Consider the following 23,442-nt stretch of genomic DNA (forward strand, 5'->3'; position numbering starts at 1 on the left):
ACTGGGAATGGATCTAGCTCTTGCTGAAGACTTTTTTGTTACCCTTTTGTGAGGTCTGCAGTTGTTGCCCGTGGATTTCCCAGCCTAGATGAAAATAACAGCTTCTGTCTGCAGGGAGAAAAAAATTCCCCTCTGGCTTTGGTAGGATCAAGGGTGTTTTCTTAACTTGTTCATTCATGGGATTCTTCTGTTCTGCTCATCTTGCTGGTCTCTAGGCCAGCCCCAGAAGCACCCCTTCGTCCTCAGACACTCCATTTCTGTTCTCCCGTAGTCCCAGTGACGGCCCCTTTTTTGTGGGTTGTTTTTTGAAGCAAGCCTTCTCCCAGGGCAGGCTGGGGTGGGGCCCAGTCCGTGTGCTGCTCTCATATCTGGCAGAGCATCGCCATTGCTCCTGCGAGCTGATTTCACAAAGCAAATAAAACCGTGCTGGCACCTATGTAAACAGCTTTGAGGAAGAGCAGCGCTCCCTCGCCCTGTCCCAGTAAGTGCTGCTGCTGGAAGCTGTGCCGGGGCTATCTGTGCTGGGAACCAGTTTGCCCCGTTTACCTCTAACGGTTACTTCCTGCTAATCCACATCCAGTTTGAAGCGTTGAAGCTTGAATTAACGTGTAGTGGAGGTAATACTGAGTGCTGAGTTCCTTGCAGGTGAGCATCTTCGAATATTTTCTCTCTGGCCGGCCCAGCAGTGACCGGCCGTGGCTGGGAGCGACGTGCTGCTGGTGCCCGGCAGGCACAGCACGGTTCCTGGGTGGTGGCAAGACCTCGTCTGCTTTTCTCTCTGGAGAGGAGGCTGCTGAGTCATGGGCTCGATACAACACCCTGTGGGTTGTAGCCTGGGCAGCCTGAGCTAGGCTCCTAGCGTTAGCAGATACACAGCTAAAGGTGGGTTTTTGTGGGACTGTCGTCCTGCATGAAGCGGGTCCACGTGTGGGGGCGTTTCCTGACCCTATTACTGGCTCCTCTTCGGGTACTGAAGGTTTTCTAATATGCTGCAGACTCGCACCTTCCTATGGAGTCTCTTTAGAGTCCCTGTCCAGTATAGAAGCCTCCGGTGAAGTATGAACAGAGGCAGTAAAAAGTAATTGCAAAGTGGGGTTAAAGCTGTGCCTTTTTGTTTAATCTTTGTGTTTTTTTTTTTTTTTGCTGAAGTATTTCTGATCTAGGGGAGGGGTCTCTGATTTAGGGGAGGGAGCTCAGGCTGGGGAGAACTGTACCTTTTTTTTTGTGTGTGTGTGAGCAGATAGAACGGCAAATGGAAATGAACAGAAAAGGTCGGAGTTGTGCTGCAGACCAGTTTAGTGTTCAGAAGTCGGAATTTCCAGCTTGCAGCTAGCAACCTGCATGCTCTGCAGGACCCATTGCGGATGACTTCTGCCTTGTATACAGACGCCTCAGATCAAAACAAAGTTTCAAGAAATAAAAGCACACCACAGCTGAAGGTTAGGGAGAACATACTCATATTTCAAAAGAGTTAATGCTTTTGTTCTGTGCCACTGGTTTGTGGATGGGTAATAATTCTTGCCTTTCATTTTTGGAGGACTGGAAGTAAGTAGGTTAGCTTCATTTAATTTCATAAAACAACCAGGCAAAGCCTTGCTAAGTCCTCTGAAAAATACGCTACACATGCATTGCTCCAGGAGGGCTGAGGCTATCGCCTTAGTAACTTTTGAACCCTTGCAAACACAGTTGGGTTTCTGGGCGCACCTGGTGGTGTTCTGCTGCTGGTGTCCCTCCACGGTGACTCAGGTTCCGTGGTTTCAGGCAGCACATCTCTGCTGACTGTTGAGCTGCCTCCTGACTGCCAAGCAAGCGCTGAAACTTCAGCGTCCACACAGAATTAGGAATACAGACCTTAGAGGGACACAACCCAGTGTGTGTAGTCCTGGGATGTGGGGGGTATTTCCAGCAATGTTGATTCTAGCTGCAAATAATACAGCTTTGTTTATTCATTTTGGTCATCTCTGATATTCTATCTTCAGCTGGCAAGTATGCTGGAGGTCAACTTAAGGACCTAAAATGAAGGAGAATTTGACTTTTTAGTGTGGTAGATGCATGCAACTTTGTAAGTGCTTCAGTATTTTCTTTTCTTGACACCTCTCCATTGCTCCTTTCTATTTTTTGTCTGACTTTTGTATAATCCTTTAAATATGTATGAAGCAAGAGGAAAAAAAAATGTAAGAGTTGCTTTAAAGGTAGAACGTGATTGCCTTGTGGCTTCCACCTGACGCACCATTGTGATAGGAATCGCTTTTGTCATTATGGGCAGCGTTTGTCCTGACAACTCCAGCAGCAAGTGGTGGATGGGCAGCACTTACTTCCCATCGTGATGTTGAGGCTTTTTATCAGAAAACTGTTAAGACAACGATGAAGTTCCTCTATAGCTGTTAATTTCCTCGAGGCCTAAATGGCTTTGGAAAGTACTGGAGGTTTGCCACATGGTACATTTCTTGCTTGGTATTTTAAAATAACGATTTTTACTTCATATATCTTTTTTTTTTTTTATTTTCCCCAGGTGAGAAACCAAAAGCAACTTGCCTTTATTGAGTTCTCAAGAACATAATCGACCACTTGGTACACTATAAAGATGCATTAGGAAACTGGATACGGTGCCAAAAGAACTCCACGCGTTTCCATGACTCTCTTGGACCCTGACTGAGATACTTTTGGATTACCTGTTTCTATTCCAAGGACAAGAGTGCACGCTCAGATTCCCTTCTGCCAGCTCGCTGGCAGAGAGATTTTTCTAAGATCATGGACCATCCCAATAGGGAAAAGGATGAAAGGCAGCGGACGACGAAAGGGATGCCGGGGAGGAGCGGCCATGGTTCTCGGCCGAGCTCGTCTGCGTCTTCAGGCGTTCTTATGGTGGGGCCCAACTTCAGAGTGGGCAAGAAGATTGGGTGTGGGAACTTTGGAGAACTCAGACTAGGTAAGAACTAGCTGTTTTAGTGGCCTGCATTATCCAGATTAGCATTTCACCACTGGAATATAAATACGTAAAAACTTACCCTGGCTTGAGAACAGCATGTGTCTGTTTCCCAAGTGTCGAGCTACCTTACCTGAAGCTTCTGACTCAGAAGATGTAACTGTTAGCATTATTTTTATTTGCATAAAGTCAAAGTGAATACACTGGAGAGGCCAAAGATGCAAATTTTGAACAATCCCAACAATGAAGACTGTTCTCAACGCTGATTGTCTTGCCTAAGGTGAAAAATCTTTCTAACTGTCTGGATTGCTAAATCTTGCTCTCAATCTCTTTTCCATAAGCTAGGGCTCCCTATGAAAGTAACGACTGAGACCCGTTTCCTAGCACTCTCATCTTCCCAGTTCCACGTCCTTCACTGTCCCCAGAGCCCCATTTTCTGCCCTGTCACCTGCTCCCTGACCTGCCCCCCGTGTCTGAGCGGGGCGTGCAGCCTGTGCCCATCTGGCCGCTGCGTCTGCTGCGTGGCAGCCCCTGCTTTTTTCTTGGTCTGTTGGTTTTCTGACCGTGTGCCTTGCAGCTGGCCGCCCAGACAGATGGCTTTGTGGGCTGCCGCCTGTTGGGCTTGTAAGTCAGCCTAGACAAAGGGCCCGTTAGCGGGGCGTTGGGTTGTTTTTTAAATGAGGTGGGGGAAGCAGGCTGTGTTTTTAATTACATGCTCCTGAGCTCGCAGTGTGTGGTTCTGGGGTAGCTTTTTCAGATCAGAAGCAGCAGCTTGCGGTGGTCTTGAGTGCCTCAAAACAGCTGCTTTTTCCTTCTGTCTGCTGAACAAAGTGGTTTGCTGCGCTAAGAAACTCGAGGGTGCTGAAGGCAGGTTGGCTGATACAAATACTGCTCTCCCCAGCCTCGGGATCTACTCAGAATTGAAGTAATCTGCGTGTCAGGCACGAGGGATGATGGATACATTGATCAGGCAGTTGTTTCAGGTAACCAGAGGGTTATAACGCATAACTACCGAGAGCATCTCTGTGGGTTCCTGTGCTGAATCTGTGAGATGTGTCTGTCATTCCGAGGTGTGCTTACTGCATCTGTAGGACACGCGGCTTCCCCGCAGGATGAGGAGCAACCGGCTTCTATTGGTAAATGGGTGGTCTTGGTTTCAGCATGACATCAGAGGAGGTTTATTGATTTGCAAGGGCAGAGATAATGCTCCAAAGGCGGAAACGCTCCAAGAAGCCAAGGGAGGGACAAAGTTTTCCAATTTCCTGAATGTGAATGCACATTATCTACAGCTGAAGAGAGTACAGGCTGGATCCTTCCAGTAACGTAACTTGCACAGCTTCGTAGCATTTTCAAAGACCCTCCCCCCAACAATAAATATCACAATATAGCCAGATCCATATGGAAAGAGCCATTTAATTGCTTTGCCATCCACACAGCATCGAGCATTCAGCAGCTGTGTTGGTTCCCCCCAGGTAAATGGTTCAGCTGGAGCCCAGATTCTGGTTTTTGTCTCTGTGGTTGCTCTTCTTCCCACATTTCTCTGAGCAGTGTTGGATTTCTGTACTAACACATTGTTTCAAAGGACTTCATACAAGAGATTTCACTTGTGAGAAGATCTGTTTACAGAGAAATTTGGTTTTAACCAGGGGAAAAAAAAACACCTCTTAATCGAGTGGTCGTTTTTTTTTTTTTTTTTTGGTTCAGTGGTTTGGGGTTGGTTTTTTTTGGTACACTGGTAAACGTTTTGCTAATATGTGTTAACCAAATGTGCTGCAGCCTGCTGCATTTGGGCAACGGGCAGTACATGCTGATAATGGCAAATAAAACAGGAAGCCTGTATAGAAGCTATATATTTTTTTAACTTCTATTACTTTTTGACAGTCACTATAACTGTAGGAACTCTTCCGTTAATTATCAGATCTTTCTGTTGCACAGATGTGATGCTAATGATTGCTGAGTTGTGCGGTGGGGAAGGAGAAGCAGTGTGTCTGAAATAGGAGCAAACAAGTCCCTGATAACAGTTTTGTTCTGCAAAGATGAATGGCGTGCCCTCTGTGTTGTGTTTTTTTTTTTTTAACATGATTTCAGAGAAGTAAAGTGTCAGCGAATGCTTTTAGTAACGCAGGGAGAACAAAGTCGTGCACAGCCTGTAGGCTGACAAGCAAGGGGAAAAAACATTTTCCAATTCTCCGAAGGATTTCTCTTTTCAGGTGCTGTGTTTTCACTCAAAGCTCTTCTGGAGCACCAGACAGAGGGCTGATGGCTCCGGGGGAGGGAGGGAGGTGCTGTGCACCGAGGCAATTCTGTAAACGCCAACTGAGCTGCTTTGGGCTGATCTCTCTTGCTCCAAATCCAGATAGCCCCGGGGGTATTACTTTTTTGAAGCTGTCGGTCACGTGGAGCTGAGCAGTTGGATTCCAGCCTGCAGACGAGCTGGGGTGGGAGGGAAGTGAGCACAAAAATCAGTGCCTGGCCCAGGGTAAGACGAAACACGCTTAACCGATGGCTGTTCCCTTGGACAAGCTGCTCAAATCCTTGGGTTGACCTCCTCAGAACTCACCACATGGATTTTTTCTGTCTTCACTGGAAAAACCTCTGGAGCTTGAACAGCTTGTGGGCAGGTTCAATGCATCAACTGTCACGTCTGCATTTACCTGAAATCCTGAACCATAAGAAACGTTAGGGATAAATAAACCTCTTCGATGGTCTTGTTTTTCTCCCAGTGTTTAGCACTTTTATTTAGTACAGCATAAAACAGATGCTAATGTAAAATTATTTGAGATTCTGTAGGTTCCCTTCCTTTTAAATAAGCATGAAGTTCTGGACAGACCAGTGGCTTATTTTAATGCAGAGATGTAGACTGGAGCCCAAATCTTTTTGCTCCAATGCAAACATAACCTGGCATTTTCAAAACTCTGCATCCACTCATGTAAAAAGGAGCTCATACGGCTTTTCTCCCTGTTTGAAGGGAAAAAAAAATGTTAGGAGAGCTGGATCCAGCCTGTGGGTTGGTGCAGTAGCTTATTAAGAGAGGATACAAAGGGATTTTTGGAGAAGTGTGTTACCCAGAGAACCTGTGTAGTGTTCTGAAGCCAGGCGTTGGCCTGGGGCGTGCACAGGTCTCACAAAGATCCAGCATCTCCGCAGCGAGGTAGTGATCGGTGAGCCCCAAGGGAGCACAGGCTGCTCGCTTGTTCACTGCAGGTGGATGAGATCTGGGAGGGCACCTTGCTGGGAGCAAGAACTGCCCAGCACAGCCCTGTGCTGCAGCTTCAGGTCCTGCTTGAAAAAAGGAAAAATGTATAAAGGTGTCTGATAGCGGGGCTGGTTATGTCTTTGCCCTAATAAGATCATCGTGTGCCTGCTGGGCTGGAGTAGTGCTAGAGGGGTAAGCGTAGGTTATAGGAAGGATCTATACTGCTGTCCCTTTTTTGGAAAGACGTGTTCTAAAAGGGATAGTGAGTGTGGTGCTACAAAATCAGTGTGACCTCGTGTCACACTGGGATATGGTCTCAGCAAACGCGGTGCTGTCTGGGGCAAGCTCTGCTTGGTCTTGAGGACGGCTGGGTGGGTGTTTGCTCCACTGCCCAGCCCTGTGCTGTCACCAAAATGTCATCCATACAGTTTTGAGCTGGACTGGAAGGTCAAGGCATGACTCCTCTGGGTCACAAGAGGTTTGCACTTCGGGCTTTTCACTTTGACCTGTGTGAATGTGCCCGTGTGCTGGGCGCATCTTGCTGCCAGGGCTTGGGAAATCCACGCTGCCAGCTTTCCCACGTTGAGGCATCGCATCTCATTTAGGACATACAGTTCTTAATTGTCAGTGGATCTTCCCAAAACGGAGGCATGGCGTTAATCGCTGCCCCATCAAAAGCTTTGCCTGAACTTGAAGAGCCTTTGTTAGCACAGTTGTATCATCTTGGGTGTATCACGGCTCCCTGCTGACGGAGATAAGAGGCAGCTTCTCTTTGTGACTTGCTGCTCTGTGCAGCTCTGTCCTGTGGGCAGTGCAGCCTTTGCTCTTCCATTTAATTTTTTTTCAGCTTTGTGTAAGGAGGCTTACATGGAGGCTGCTGCCGGTGTCCTCCTCCACCTTGTGGAGCCAAAGGAACGCTGTTTTCCAGTGTCATTTTGCTGTTTGGGTGGCAGAGCCCAGGAGCTGGCTGGGGGCCCTGCATGAGCCGTACCCCCCGTGCTGAAGCTGCGGCGAGGGTCCCACAGTCCACAGGATCGAGTGTTCTTGATGCAGCTGCAAACCTGCTTTCTTCCAGCCTGGACATCATAGCTTTTTGTAACAGATCTGAAGAAATTGTAGGGTGTGTTTGGGGTCTGAAGAATGAGTTTTATTCTTCTAGTGTAACTTCTAACAGCCTGGGAGCAGCTGTGTAGTTCGCTGGTACGGTGCTGTATGAGAGCTGTTGGCCGTAGCAGATGACGAGGACTGCCTTTCTGCTGCCACCAAGACAGCGTTTTGCCTGTCCTGCCTGTTTGTAGAGGAAGAAACAAAAGCCGGGTGTTGGTACGGAAGCTGTTTGTGTTGCCTACTTGCAGTAGTCTCTGATCCGTAGCACAATTATGCTGGTGAAGCTCCCTACTGACCATAGGATAAAATTGCTCAGTGTCCAGAATCAAGTCACTTCTGAAAGAAATGATACTGACTCTTCATTTTTTTATTCTCCAACCTTTTTTTTTTTTTTTTTTTAGCATGATGTGGATAATAAAACATATGTCTGCGATACCTCCTCAAATGAACATAACTGCTACTGTAAAACCCAGTTACCTTATGCTGGGTATAAGAGGGTGTTTGTCTGCCCTGGTGGGCTGCTGCAGCTTCTTACTTTGAGACTGAAATTGTTGGAGGCATGAAGCTGAGAGAGTAATTGAGAAAAGTCAGTGATCAGTGACACTATTCTGTGTTGTCTTCCAGTGACACTATTCTGTGTTGTCTTCCTAGCTGCAAGTGTTGAATGTGCAACTAAAAGATTTTTCTTTTTCCTTCACAGGCAAAAATCTCTACACCAATGAATATGTAGCGATCAAACTGGTAAGTAGGAGCTTCGGGTGCCCTTAAATCACTCGTACCTGGTGCTAGAAACTCAGGCAAAAAGCAGCTTCCCCACTCAGTGCTTATTGCTGCTCTTGATCTCAGCCAGATTAACAGGTTTAAACAGAGATAAGTTCTTGAGAATGCTGTGAACTCGGAAAGCACCCAGCCCTTCACAGTATGTAAATGGTCAGTAGCTGCGAGCGCCTTGTTCCTCTTCCCAAGGTGGCAGACAGCACTGATGGCAGGCTTGTCACCCTTTCCTCGGCCCCAGGACCAAGCCTTTCTGTTACAGACCCCATCAATTCTCTGGGCCGTGACCCTGCAGATGCAACAGGCAAAACAAGATCCAATCCAGCCAATCCTCTAGCTGATTTGGATGTCCAAGGATATGTGCTCACAGCCTCTTTGGTGTGATTTTTTTCCTTTTACATTACAGGATGGTAAAAATGAATCAAACCAGCTCACCAGAGCATGGCAGGGGTTGCATTTAAAAACAAAACCTTGGCCCCAGCAGCAGAAAACTTCAGAGTTTGTACATGAAATAATGTTCACAACTCCTCATCCAGTTGTACCAGCCTCGGTACCCAGTTACCAGTTTTTCTGCCTTGCAGTCTGTGCGTCCCTCCCCAGGTGGATGCAGTGGCAGTGTTCATGTTTCTGCAGTGCCCCGGCTGGCTCAGGTAACACTCCTCTTCTGAAGGAGCGTCAGGGCATGAGGGCACTACGGTCAGCTGTGGTTTGAAGCAGGAGTCTAAAGGATGGGGATGCTCCTAGCTCCGCCAGATTTATAAAACCATACCCTGGGAGTTTGATTTTATGCCTTAACTGTCTGTAAGCTAAGACTTTCAGTAGTCTCTTGGGGGGCCTTGAAATTTGATGCTGAAATACCCAGTGCTCTTCTTTCCTCTGCGTGTTCTTTAATCACAGATCCAAACCCTAGAATCTGAAGTTGAAGTTGTAACACTGATTTGGTATTAGCAGCAAGTGTGCCTGTTTTTCCAACCGATGTCTTGCAAAATGACAGCAGTCATTCACATTAAAGAAGATCAAGATGGACTTGGTGCATTAATTCTGATTCATGTTGAGATGCCCCAGACCTGACATCTCTAGTGTTCTCCTTATGTGATGCGTAGTGCCTGAAAAATAATTAGTGCTCTGCAGGAAGGCCTTGTTTTAAAGCCTGTTGGCAAAAGTCAGAATATAATCCCTAAAATAACAAAATAAATGTTTGCAGTGCAGCTTAAGGTGTGCGTGGATATGGCTGCACATCAGGAGGAAGGACTGGTGCTCGTCGCGTAGCTCGCTCTGTAGGCAGATGGGACAACAGAAAATGTGCTTGTGTGCACAGACCTGGCGTTTCATTGAATCAATAGTGCTTCTGTTTTTTTTGCTTTCAAAGATAATCCCACGGAGTTATAGCCTTGGAAGGAGCAAGGAAGTAAGAACACGGCAAACATGCAGCTGTGTTTGTTCAGAGGATGCTTGTTTCTCTCACGGCACTGCCTGCAGTAACACCTTCCCGTAACCTGAAGCCAGGTGGCAGAAGACTGAGGCAGCAATAATAAAGCTAATCCATTTTTTCCAACAGCATTCCTTCTCTTTTTTTTCAAAGTATCTGAGTGGTTGAGTGTTAGCACAGTCACTTTCCCCCACGTTTTATTTGCACTGTTACAATTCCTGCTTCAAAACCTCCGACCCTGGTTCAAAGGACTGGAATTGCCATCCCGTGGCTGTCCTGCACACCTGTGCCAGTTTTGTGAAGATCAATGAGGGATCAGAAGCAAGGACTTTTTTTGGTCTCCTAATCTTGGACCACAGGAGTGGGAATTACTCTTCCTCCTCAGCAGCAAATGTGTTGCTCTGTGTGTATTTAACTGCGATCACGAGGGAAGCAAGTACTTCTTGGTGGGAGATGTATTTTCTTCCAGGCTAGGCAGTGACGTGCTGCCTAATGCCAGGGACTCCCTGCTTCCCCAGAGGCTTAGAAATATTGTGACTACATTGTGGATAGCAAGCTCAGGGGAAGAAGTGCTTCTTTTGAGAGGGAGAGCTCCAGTTCTTTGAGGCAGCCCTTCGGCTCCAGACAACGTGATGCAAGAAGTCAGCGAGCTGATTGACTGTGAGCCCGTTTCCAATATGTTGTTCTGGGGCTGGAGTAAAAATAATGTTCCTGCTTTTCAAATATTTTTCTAAACAAAATGGCATTTACAAAGCCAGGTTAAATGCAGGGACAAAAGGTCAGGAGAACTTGAGACCAAAACCAGTTGTAAGTAGTCTTGCTTTCTTCCCTAGGCAATACCTGCATTAGATCTTGTTTTCAACTTTTTTTTATAACAACCTGCTACATTTCCAAAGATTTTCTTTATACTTCAGGTAATCTGCAGCCTAGTGGCTGCATTTGCTGTGTTTGAAGGCAACTTTTTCTATTTTATCTGCATCGTTGGACCAACTCAAAGCTCTGCTCAAATTCCTTCTAGCTGCCTGAGATTCTTGTAAAACTGCAACCCGGCTGTCTCTGCTGTTTCCTCCTCCTGTCGTTATGTTAAAGATGAATGGAGGGAAAATTAGAGAATTATGTGATGGGTGCCAGAGAGTTGATCAGAAAACGCTATGAAATTCTGTGCTCATCTCTTGGCTTGTCTGCAGGGGGTGAGGATGTCTGAGACTGTGTTGCGTCTTGGAAAATGGGAAAATGGGGACTGCTGCCTGTCCTCTGGCTTGTGTGGTGTCCCCACACAGCTCCTTGTCCTGAAGATTGTTTGGTTATGGGCATCTAGAGTGTGCAGGAGGTGAGATGCATTAGCCCTGTTTACTAGCTGCATCTTCTGAAGGTTTTTAATGCTGACTCACACGTCGTGGGAGTTTCTACAAAGTTCCCGATGATGCCCGTCAGTTTCAGCTGTGGGTTTTGTATGCTGGGCAGCAGCAATTCCATTATTTTCAGCACAAATGCAACATCTGCCAGCGTCCTTAAGCCCTTGGCCTGCAGGACAGCCATCTGCTCCGGTACGATCTTCTTGGGAGCTGCCACGACTGGCAAGCGTCCAGAGCTGCAGCTCCAGCAGCTCCTGATGCGGAGAGGCTCGGGCTTGGCTTTCCACTGCTTGTCCCAAGCAGCCTCACGTCCTCACACATTAATCCCTCCACCTGTTTGAACTGCTCGCTGCATAGGCTTGGGCTCCTGTTGCCCTAAATGTCCTTGCCGTGGAGGTGCCTGAAGACTCTCCCTCAAACCAGCATCAACAGTTATCTTCACGTGATAGTGATTGTACAGCAGACAGGTTTTTGCAATTCTTTGTACCTGCATTTGGTGCAGTATCAGGTTTCTATTTTAGAAATACTTTCTGATTAGCAACGTGTGCCTGGTGAACCTTTTAAATATCAAGGTTGAGAAGCAACCAGGAGCAATATTCCCCTTGCTGGCGAACGGGGGATGACTTGAGCAGGTGATGAACAGCTTGGCTGAAGTCCAATCACCAGAATTCCTGTACAAAAATTGTTCTTTTAATCTGAAAAGAAGTCTTTAATGTGGAATTCAGGCCAAATGTGGGCATTAATCTTAGAGTACAGACCACAGGTGGAACAAGACAAGTGGATCTGCTGAAGCCTTGTGTTCCCCTGCAGACAGCAGAGCTGCTGAAGGTGCCCTGTCAGACTCCTGGCTGTGCTGCACCTCCTCTGGGTGCTCTTGCTGTAACTCACCGGGGCTGATATGAAACATCATTTAGGGCTACTCAGCAGGTTTTTTAAATTCAGCCTAGTTTTGGTGCCGTGAGATGAATTTTATGTAGTTTAGGCATGGAACATTTATCTCCTGACATGCAAGAAAGCAGCGGCAGCAACAACAAAATTGAGGCCAGGATTAACTTCAGTTCCAAGATGTCTGGGCAGGAGGTGAATCCCCATCACTGCCTACAAGTGCGGTGTTATTGAAAATGTAATTACTCGGCTCTCTTAATCCTCTCCATGTTAACTTCGTATTTTTAGAAGCTCTGTAATCATGCATGTTAATGCGCTGCAGATTGTAGGCATTAAGTTTTGTGCAGGTGAGTGGCAGCTGAGAAGTGTAGCATCTTGGGTGTGTTGCAGGCTTATCCAATTTTTATCCCGTGTATAAAAACAGAATATTCCTGAGTGCTTTGAAATGTCTGAATGACACCTGCTAGTGAAGGGAGAGACTTCTCCCTGCATTTCTATCAGATCTCTGGCTGTGCTGTCGTGCTTGTTGCAAACAAGATGATAGGTTTATGTAACTGCGGTCTGATTTAAAGCACGGTATATGACTCAGTATTTTTTCAGAAATACAGGCTAGTGACCAACAAAAATATTGTGGGCAACCACAAGTCCACAGACTGAACGTGTGACTTAATCTTCTGCAACTTTGACTTTCCTCCTACAAAGGTACTGCCTGTTCAGGGTCACTCTTCAAGGATCAGGAACTTTGTTGAACAATTCTTGAATTCGACTTCCATGAATGAGATTTTTTTTTAAATAAGGAAGTTAATTCTCCTGCAGAGCGCATATTGCAAGTCTTTCTTTTCAGCATTTTGTTCTCTATTTGTTTAAGTGACGTCTAAGGGTGAAATCAATTGTTTGACTTCATCTAGGATGTTTTATCTAGAAACTTGAAGCAGTATGTATTGTCACAAAACTCTAAGCATATTATTAAGTATATAAATATTAAGTAATTAATATAAGTATATATTTTTTTCAAAGATTTCAGGCAACTTATTTTTTTATTCTAGGAACCAATAAAATCACGAGCACCGCAACTCCATTTAGAATACAGATTTTATAAGCAACTTGGAAGTGCAGGTAAGTAAACCTACCTTAGGCTTATCAGAAGGCTTGTGATTTCCTTGTTAAATCAAACATTGCCATCATGTTTGTTGTGTACCTCTAACATGAAACCTCTAGCTTGAACTTACTGATTTGAGCAAGTTCTTTTGTCACATGCAAGTTTTTGGAAGAGATTTGGTCAGAATAACCTCATAACGATACTGGGTAATTACTCAGACCTAGAAACTATCATTAGTAAACCGGTTATTGTGTTAGCGAGGATTGATTAATATGGGAAATACCCATGTAAGTGTGTTTGTAAGAACACAGGAACCGTCGATGGATGGGAAGCATCATAGAATGATGCTTCAGAAGCGTGATGGAAACTCTTAAAAATCTAGGAAGCTGTGCAAAAAGCTTGGAGTTTTTCTAATAAGATACTGAAATACCTTTTTAGTTGAGATTTGCTAAATGATAAATGATGAAGCCCACTAGCTCAGTGTGACAGTAACATATGTAAAATATGAGGAAAAATACAACAAACCAAAATTGTGGGGTTCTTTTGTTGGTTTTGGTTGGGGGAGGGGGGCAAACAGTAAGCTCTTTGATTTACCTAATATAAGGCTTGAGCCTGTGTCTAAATAGCATTTGGATTTTTCTTCTGTGAATTTATGGTTGCTTTTTAAACCTATGTAGACTCTTAACACGCACTGTTTCCAATGGAGAGGATTTCCACAGCTGCACAAGGAAGACCTCTGCTTTTTCTGTGCCTTGATAATACAATGCCATTGTTTTTTTGGCAAGCTTCTTAAGTCACTGTAATTTTTCTTACACTTGTGAGTTTTGCCTTGTGTTCCCTGGATGGACCCGGCTTTCACTCGCAGAGGATGTGTTCTCATACCACCAGGTGGTAACAAAATACTAAGCTGAACAGAATGAAAGGTAGATCTGCTCTGAGCTCATAAAATGCAGTACCTGAGCAGTCATCCCACAGCTTTATTTTGCTTGTTTCAATTTTTTCTAACCAGTTTACTAAATTTTGTGTACCACATCCTCTGGTGTCTGGGGTACTGTTGTACTCTTTTTTTCAGCTTTATTCTCCTCATAGCATGCAAAATCTGCGATGTGGAAACAAAGTGAGTTGGCACTATTAGAAAAACTAAAGTATTGTTGTTTTCTATTTTTCTCTTTTTAAACAGGTCTTATCCACTAAAATATGGTGCTGTTTCCTATGTACTTTATATTCTGATGTTTACACACAAAATGTGATGGGTTAATGTCATCACTTAATTACGGTTACCTGTGCTTTTAAGACTTAGTGTATTTCTGCTGAAGCCTTTGTAAATAAGTCAAATGCAGGTTCACAGGGTGAATTCTGCCCTTCTTTCCCTTCTTGATTTTTGTTGATGTGTGTGGTCTGTGTAATACTGCAGTGGGCATCTCTCATGACACATGAATGAGTCCCAGTGTGCTTTTTCTACACCTGCCAGCTTTCTACCACTCTTTAAAGATGTTATTGAGGAACTTAAAAACTAATTGAATGATGGAGGCTTTATTTTGTTTAGACTGAGTATTTTTAATGGGTTTTCTCCAGTTCATAATGAATTTAAATGTCTCATCCTACAACGCTCACCCAGATTTCTGCCCTGTCTGATCCTGTGCGTGCTGATGGAAGTATTTCTGAATATGCTGCCATCAGATGTGGAAATCCTGCCTTCGAGATCTCTCTTCTCGTTACATGGGGGGATGTCTGTCATCTCGAGCTCTTTGCCAGTATTTGTCAAGAGACTGTTGGGAGGCCTCCTGAAGGACATGACTTTAATTTCTAACTCTGTATGGTCCCACAGGCATCACAGCCCCAGCTCTGATAACCTGTTGAATGCCATTAGAAGCTCTCACACCATAGTTTTGCTAAAACAACTGGAAACAGGCCAGAAGCAAGGGTGGAGGATGTGAGCTGTATCTCTGGTCTCTCCATGAAACTTGGAAGATTAACAAAATAAATTTTGGTGGAGTCAGACTGCCAGGACCAGGGAGTTTTCACTTGGTGCCTGCACACCATGCTGAGATTTAGGGGAAGGCCGCCTGTCTGTAAAAACAGATTGGTGCCACATGTGTGACAGCTTTGGAGGAATAGCTGGGACTGTTCTCGGTGATGTCATTAATGCCAGGCTCTTTTCAGAGATCCTTGCTTCAAAAACTTCAGCTGCTCAAGCAGCCAGCCTTGAGCCTCCAGTAAGCAGGACTGGTTACTTTAAATTATCTTAGACTTGCCAAATTGAGACTAAAAGTGGCCAAACCCATGGTGCGTATGACTCAGCTGAGAACAACAGTAGTGTTGCGTGTGACATACTGTTCAATAAATTAGCCAATTAATCTTGCCAAATAATGTGCCTGACTGTGAACCTCCCACCGTTAACCTGAGAAGTAATACTAGTAAAAGCATTACTGCACCGCAGCAGTAGCAGCGTCGTCCTCTCGTTAGTGCAACTGCTGCGTTCAACTGCCTGTACAACCAGATGGTCTCAGTGAGCAGCATCTCTAGGAGAAGTCAAAATCGTCATCACTGGCTTTTATGTGCAGCACTTGTAGACAGAAGGCATTTTTTTCAAATGAGAACAGCTTTGGTGATTTCCCTGGATGCTCAGAACAAACATTTTTAAAGTATATTACTATAAAATCATGGGAAAAGCTAGGCTGGAAGGTAGCAGCTTACCATGGATCAAGCAGGAACGTTCTTATAGGGTTGTCTGCATGCATGTGGGTCTAAGAAGATGTATTTCACCCCTAGCAGGCTAGTGGATGTGTCTGGTGAAGTTGGTTTGCTAGTGGGGACGTGGGTAGCTGTTGCCCAGGAGCTGCTAGTGAGCTGCTCAGTTCGCCCTCATCTCCTTTTCCACCCTGTCCTCTGGCACAGCGCTGGGATTTATGACTCTTTTGGAAGTAAAGATGCGTTTTCATGATTGTTCCTTTGACTTTGCTATCCCTCTGAAGAGAAGAGGCAGGGGCCTGCTGCACGGTGACCATCTGCTGGGTTCTTCTGTCTCACTGTGGAATTAAATATTTAATAACCTAAAGCAGTGTATGACTGCTTTACCTTAATGTATGCCATGAAACGAGTGAAAATCAAACAAAAAACACAGGCATGGAGTCCAGCTCCTGATGGCCAGTCCATATGGTGCCTCAGGCAAGGGTGAGTATTCCTTTAGGTTTTAGGTAGTCTAGGAGACGCCTGCTTGCGAGAAAACTGGAGTAGTCTTACCAATTTCTGTGCAAATTTCTTCTGTTGCACTCTCATTGATCCTGCAAGATGCTGGTGTCATACGCTGAACTGTTTCATGGTTCTTTGCTGTGCAGTCCAGGTGGGTGTGCACGAACATCTTGACATACGTGTGGGCTTCGGTCTTGCCTCGCTGCTGCATCTCACTCCGGGGCTGGTGTTAAGCTCTGTGTGTGTCGGTCCCGATTTTTTTTTTCTTGCTGGATAGCAGCTAGCAGTGAATGTGAGTAGTACAGCTGTCTGGGTATTCCCCCAAACTTATCTTGTGTACAGCCACTTAAATCCGCTGCTTCTGTGCCTTGGGGATGAGGTGAGCTCACCCTCTGACTCGACCAGGTGCTGCTATATCTCCTGTGGCTGCCAGAAGTTCATTCTCCAGCGTGTTCCCCTGGATGAAGCATTTGACCACATAATTTGTCCTCTCTGTACTTCAAGTTTGTGGAGTAAAGGCCCGTTTTCTTAGCATTCACAGAAAATTTTGCATCACCAGGCCGTGCAGCCCGCAGGTTGGCAGGTGGAGGAGCTTCATCCCCACTGCAGGCTGGTGTTAGTGCCTGGTTCCCCGTGAGTACTGGGCTGCTGAAAGCTCGTGTTGGGAGAGCAAACTGACTGCTCTGCCCATGGTCAAACAGCCCCAGCTCTGAGCTCCTGTGATGGTTGTGTTTCCTGGGTGGTGTACCAAAGGGCAAAGCTTTTGCTTTGCTTGAGCGGACCCCTGCTCATCCAGCAGCATCCCAGGGGACTCTCTGTGGTGTGGGGGAATAAAGCAGTTCCACAGGCTGCAGGATCACTCTGGAGCCCTGCTGGGCCACCTTCAGCACCTGGTGGCACACAAAGGTCTTAGCAGTTGCACTATTTCTTGTGGGCTTTTTGCTTATTGGCCTGGTTTTAGGACCTTAAGCGGAAACAGTCTTATTTTTTCTATGTGAATTCTAGATTCTCACCTTTTCTTCAGATTAAACTCTTCTAAAGACTTATCGAGGAGGACATCTCTTCCAAAGTTTTTACTGGAAGCTCATCTTTTATCAGCAAATAGTACCCGTATTTCCCAGTCTTTCTCAGCCTTCAGCAGCCTTTGGCTTGAGCCGCTCTTTCCCATGCGTAACGTGGGCACACAGGAGAACGTGGCCACGTTTTTTCTCTCTGCCCATCCCATCATTTGGAGTTTGGCCGCAATCTGCAGCCTCTCCTCCTTTGCATCTGCTGGCATTCCCAGCCAGCGAGGCTGTCACACGTGGAGATACTGGACTCTCCTGTTTGCTCGCTGCTCTGATCACGATCTGGGCGGCAGCGAGGAGCAAGCAGCGCTGCTCAAGCCTGTTGTGTGAAAGGTGGATCCTGCTCTGCGCTCTGCTGGAAAACTCTCCAAATGTGTTCTGTATTTGTCAACTTAAAACGCTGCTGTGTTTCCTGCTGTAGTTAAGTTGCTGGAGCTGATGGGCTAATACAGTGAATACAGAGATGTCTTAGGACACCTTTTAAACACCAGCCATTACTTTAGATGGAATTAAAGATCAAATGGAGTCTGGAACCTCCGTGTTGCTACTCAGTGCCATAAGCACATCTCTCATCTGCTAAGTGTTTAACATCGCTTTGCCAATGGGAAGCTGAAGGCTCTGTTCATGACTGCTTGCAGAAAACCATTGCGTTCAGAGGCACAGGAGCGTGGTGAAGCTGTCTGCACGCCAGGGAGCCGGGCAGCTCCTCTCTCCTGGAGGCTGCGGCAGAGCCACGAGGCTGTTCCACATCACTTCGTGTGCTGCAGTGAGATATCTGGAGCTGCGTCGTGTGCCTGTGCAGCCACAAAGCTGATGCCTCTCCTGATCCAGCCGCTGTCACATCCAATGTAGCTCAGCTGAAACGGAGGCCAGTTGTGGAGACCTCGAGGCAAGTTTTGTCCAAAAGCTTTTCTCCTTTCCAGCTGTGCTGGTTGGAGGGGAAAAAAGGGTTATCTCCTCCTATAAACCCTGCTTTGCTGAGTAATTGAGGCAAACATCTCTGCATGGCTATATTCTCATGAAGCTTTAACTATTATTTCCCCAAAGTTCGGCATGTTTGTCAGCAAACTCTAAGCCTTTTCTTGAGGATGAGGAGCCCGCTGCCACATGAGAGTTGCTGTACTGCTTTTAGCCCACTTCCTCTCTCTAAGGACGTGATCATGGCTGAAAAACATCTCCAAGCAGTCAGGAAACTGCTTTTTGATCTTGTGCTTCTCCGCAAATAAATAATTCACCGTGGGCCTGGGAAGTATTGACTTTCCAGCAGTGACCAGGAGATGTACAGGACTGAATTTTTGTTCCTACATTTCAAAGCATCCCTGGCACCTCTCCCCTGTGGTTGTTAACAACGGACGTGATGCCTTCCCCGCGAGCTCTGCGTTCGGGAGGTAAGATGGAGTGCTGCTTATTTTCAGGTTTCTGCTGGCTGCGTGGAGCTGATGATTGAGTTCCTGCATAGTGACAGCTTCTGCCTGCGCACATGGTGTGAAGGAAGTCATGCATTTTTGATTCAGTAGTAGCTTATTTTTGTATCAGCTGGCAGATGAGTCACGCCGGCCCCGACTCCCTCGCAGTCCCACCTTGGCACATGTGATTCATCGCAGCCCGGTGTCAACATGCGTTCGAGTTTCACGCGATGGCTCGGCTGACGGGCTGTAGCCAACGCTCTTCCCCAGGACGGGGAGGTAATATTGGCAAGTGGATGTCAGGCGTAATTAGCCTCTGTGGTGTCATGTCGGAGAGGAGTCGGATGCGCTGGAGAATCCCAGGAAACCGAGAACATCTCCTCTCTCCCCTGCCCACGCAGAACATGAGTCACAGAGAAGCAAAGCAGAATATACTGAGTCAGGGAGGGATATGTTGTTACATATAGAATATCGAAGGGTTCTGCAGTTTTGTTTTAATCCTTGCTCTGTAAACAAGTTCACCTCTAATGAAGTATCGAGTCTGTGTGTTTACTTTTGGACCTCTTTCTGTTGCACAACTCGCTGGAGTGAAGCAGTCTGTTTACTTGTCAGGAAGCAGGACCAAGAAAAGTGAAGGTGGTATAAATAACCGAGCCTTTTACATAGTCTAGTCAATATTTGCATGTATATTTTTCAATGTAGCTGTAGCTGTCTGCTACTCCATACTGTCTATTAAGTTGCTTTTCAGGATTGCCTACGTTTAGCACGTTTTTCTCATCCTGTGTTGATCTTGCTTTACTCCTGACCTGCTGCACACTTGGTACGTACCGGTCTCTGCAGAGAAATTCTTTCCGTGCCGGTTGCACAACGCTGTCATTCATCAGCAATTAGACAGGGGTCATTTCAGTAAGACGTGCTACGTGGATGGCTGTAAACAAGTTCCCGTGGTGGAGCGTGCTGCCAGTACCTGCTGCTTCGTGGGGAACTCCCTGTGTGCAACGCTCTTCCCCGAGGGAGCGGGAGTAACTTGGGGCTGCGTAAGTGAGGGCTCATGCAAGATGCCTACACCCCTACCTAATTAACGAGCGCAAACATACGCGTTAGCTGTTGCTGTGGTCGCTTTAATCTTCAGAAATCCCACTTGGATTTGCCACCTGCTTTGAAGTGCCAGAAGCGCTTCCATGGCCGGGTGGTGATCAGGGAGCTGGTCCGGGGCGTGCCGGGGTGTCCCTCTGGGCTGCGGAGGGGATTTGTGCTGGTGCAGAGTGACACAAGTGCCCTGCTTCCTTGTAGAGTAAACGTAGTTTGTAGCCATCGCAGTGGAAACTCTAGATGAGTACTGCAACCTTGTAGTTCGAGGTATTTGGAAATATCTTACAGCAACTGCGCATTCACATTCTAAGTATTTGATCGACAACTTCTTTCTGTGCAAGATAATACAAAGTTGACATCCACTTACGCTGAAAGCAACTTTTTCTTTTGGATCACATCCCATGTTTAAGCAGTTCCCTATTTCATATCCCTGGCACAGACACTAAGCTATACTTTTAAGCTGTTGGCTTTATTTTCTAACAGCAAGCAAAAACTCTTGTACCTTCATTCTCAGTTCTTGCAAGGTGCTGCAAAGAAGCTTGCCATTGAAGGTAAGTCTGAGACGCCTCAGCAAGAAGTGGTAACGGGTATGGTTTTTATTCAATTGAAAATTAGTTTGTTTAAACAATGGGCAACATACAGAGGTCCCTGACAAGGTTAGCTGTGCCCTTGAAGAATAATGATCAACATCTCCAACCATTTGTATGCGTTCGTTATAAAGTCAGGGTAGTCCAATGAAATTCTGAGCCTTTGGGATCTCTGACTTCAGAGCTTTTGATTTGCAAAGTGAAATGCAGTGGAATACTGTAACATGCCCAGCTACAGCCTGCCCGCTTTCAAAGCAGGCTTGCTGTTGATCTCTGAGGCACAATATTTTGCTATCTAAAAATATATACATATATTTTTTAAATGTGGCAGTTGCATTGCTAGGAAGGGCTTACTGAACTTGCACACTTCAGCATCTCTTTTAACATCAGAAGTTTTGACTTCCTTGGTCTAAATTTAGGCTTTGTCAATTGGAAGCTATCAGATGCTTTTACAGCAAGGCCATTAATATTTGAATATGAGATTAGGGCAGTTTCCTTTTTATGTTTCAAAAAGTCCTTGTGCATCTCCTACTCTTCCGGTATTGGTTGCAGTAATTGCAAACCAGAACCCAGCGACACCGTGCAGAGCAGGGAGGGGGAAGGCTGGGAAAGGCGGCGTGCTGGGAAGCTGAGAAATGCCCTTCCTGCAGACGGTTTTCCTCGAAGCCCGATGATGTGCCTGCAGCGGTGGTCGTAAATCTGTCACAGCCGGGCTCTGCCAAGTCATCCAGATGCCTCCACAGGCTCCTCTGAGGGACAAAGCCTCGTAAGGGCAGGGGGTGCGATGTGCTTGCTCAGCTGCTGCAGCGATCCGCCTGTGCTCGTGAGATGTTTGAGGTACACAGCTGTAAAAACAATGCAGGTTTTTGAGAGCCTGTGTTGAGTACTGTCTCGATTCAATCCCCGATGTAGTGGGATCCTGTCCCATATTGGTTTGGAGTTTGCATTTCCAAGCTCTGCCCTGCCTGCCAGTCAAACTATGCTCCTCATCCTCCTCCCATCTCTAAAAGAGGAGCCACTGGCTCTGCCCCTGCATCTCAAAGGGGTCAAGCTGTGACAGCAGGTTGGTCAGCAAGGTCTGCCCTGCATGGAGGCTTGTGGTTCCATAAAGCTTTTGTCTGAAAGGGGCATCATTTTTCCTTCAAAACTCTTTTTTCACCTGCTTGTACTCAGCTATCTTGAGGTGGAGCAATGACACGATACCTGGACATATTATATTATTTAGTGCATCTGAATTTGTTCTGATTATTGAAGAGAACCTTCTGTAATAAGAGGGGTTGGGAGGCTTTCCATCAGTCTTTAAAGGACTGTGTGGGTAACACTTACCTACTAGTCTGTCAAATTCTTTTTTCCCTTCAAAAACTACAGCTGTTTGTATAAGTGGGACTGATGAATGCCAGCCTTTTGAATTGCTGTGGACAGCTTAGTTTTGTTTGACTCTCAGCATCCGCCTGTACTGGGTCTGGCTGGGATGTTAACTTTCCCTGCAGCAGCCCATACAGTGCTGTGCCTGCACTTGTAGCAGTGGTATCACACCGGGGTTGTGTCTGCTGCTGAGCAGTGCTGGCACAGCATCAGGACTCTCTCTAACCCTCCTAGGGGGTGGGCAAAAAAGTGAGAAGAGAAACAGCACCAGGGCAGCTGACCTAAACCAACCAAAGGGATATTCCATACCATGTGGTGTCACACTCAGCAATAAAAGGGGGAAACAGGAGGAAGAGGGGAGGGGTGGGCTCTCGTGAAAACGTTGGTCTTCCTCCTGAACACCAGCTACATGCATTGAGGCCCTGCTTCAAGGACGTGGTCAAGCATCGCTCATTTGTGGGAAGTAGAGAGTAATTTCTTTCCTCTGCACTTCCACGTAGCCTTTGTTTGTTTTGTTTGTGGTTTTTGTTCCATTTTTTCTGTTTTCCCCTTTTTCTTTTTTTCCCTTAGTTAAATTGTTTAGTTAATAATAATCTTTCTTTAATAATAATAATAATTTTTTGGTTTTAATTAAATTATCCTTAGCTCAGCCCGTGAGTTACTTTACTTCTTCCCCTCCTCATCTAAGGAGGGGGAGTGAGAGTGCAGTTGTGACGTTTGGCTGCCTAGCACGGTAAAACCACCACCCCGTCACCTACCTGTTTGATGCAATTGCAGGAGCAAACGTCGATCTTGTGGCTTTTCAATCAGTTGCTCTGTTGGGTCCTGCAATAAAGCAGCTTTGATGGCAACACTGGCACAGGAGGGTTCATGTGGCCGAGCTGCACGGGTGCCAGCAATGCCACCTAGCCTGTCCCCCTGTGATCACTGTGCAGGGTCTGGCCAGCTTCGAGTGTGGCCGAGTATTGTCTCGCTCCTGGGCACTCAGAGCTGGGGCTGCGTGCCTGTTAGACTTTATCCAGCTACCCTGGACCTGTCTGATCTGTCATCCAAGAACCAAATGTTGTTGGATCGCCGTGGATGCTGCTCGTACGTGCCAGCTTTGCCTTATGTTGCTGTACCATCCTGTCTCGAACAGCTCCTGGTCACTGCGCAGAGGCGTGGGTTGGAGCTGAGCTGTGCTTTAAGCTGTCAAATTCCTTCTGCGGTAGCACCACGAGGCAGCAGCAGTGTCACCCTGCTTTGCAGCTGGCCGGCACACTCACTGTAAGCTTAAAGTCTCACCTCATTCACACGATAGGTTTTTGGCATGCGGAGGGGGAGGAAGTAGGCGCCAGTAGGAGCTCAGCCTCCAGCTGACAGTCTCCAGTGGAGTTGAGCTGATGAAGGGCAGGGGCCACCTGGGATTTGGTGGGATCAAATCAAAATGTTTCTCTGGACAGCAGAGAAGAGATTCAGCAGAGGTATTTTATTATTGCTGCTTTCTTAGCGGTTGTCATCTCCCCAGGATTGAGTAGCCTCTTCCTTGCCAGTGCTTCTGAAGTTAAATTTGTGTGCAGCTGAGCGCTCTCCTGCAGCCTAGAAGCTCTGTTAAGTAACCTGTAGCTTATACGTGACATAACGCACGTAACTTGTTCTCAAAGCATAGAGTACAGTCAGCGGAGGATGCCCTTAGTTGTCTTAACTCCCCTTAAAAATGAAGGAGCCAAAGCCTGCTGCTTCGTTCCCTTCCAGCAGCTAGAGCTGTTCCAGTGCCAGAATTACACAATAAAGGAAAAAATGGCAGTTTCTATGCTACTACCCAGCAGAACCAAGTCAGTCATCACAGACGTGATCCGGATTTGCACCAGCAGGACAAAACTCCCCCAGCGCGTGGCCGGTGGCACAGCGGGAGCAGGAGGCGGCGCGGTGGAGCGACGTACGCCTTGGAGGCAGAAGCGTTGTGATGTGGCTGTAGCTGGT

The 23,442-nt window shown here is 46.4% G+C and overlaps 1 protein-coding gene across 7 annotated transcripts in view; it reads left to right on the top strand.

The window, feature by feature from the left end:
* The window catches only part of CSNK1G1 (casein kinase 1 gamma 1), a 99,483-nt gene that overhangs the window by 36,977 nt on the left and 39,064 nt on the right, over positions 1–23,442 (top strand). For 6 of the 7 annotated variants that reach the window (XM_068696186.1, XM_068696184.1, XM_068696191.1 and 3 more), the window contains 3 exons: positions 2,513–2,929; positions 7,930–7,970; positions 12,719–12,788. In XM_068696186.1, coding sequence (XP_068552287.1) covers positions 2,752–2,929; positions 7,930–7,970; positions 12,719–12,788 — 289 coding nt within the window. In that variant the 5' untranslated portion in view covers positions 2,513–2,751. Of the gene's footprint in view, positions 1–520; positions 646–2,512; positions 2,930–7,929; positions 7,971–12,718; positions 12,789–23,442 lie in introns of those variants that run through there. The other variant, XM_068696188.1, reaches the window with a different exon arrangement.

Source organism: Anas acuta, chromosome 12 (genome assembly GCF_963932015.1).
Source record: "Anas acuta chromosome 12, bAnaAcu1.1, whole genome shotgun sequence".
In the NCBI taxonomy this organism is placed as follows: Eukaryota; Metazoa; Chordata; class Aves; order Anseriformes; family Anatidae; genus Anas; species Anas acuta.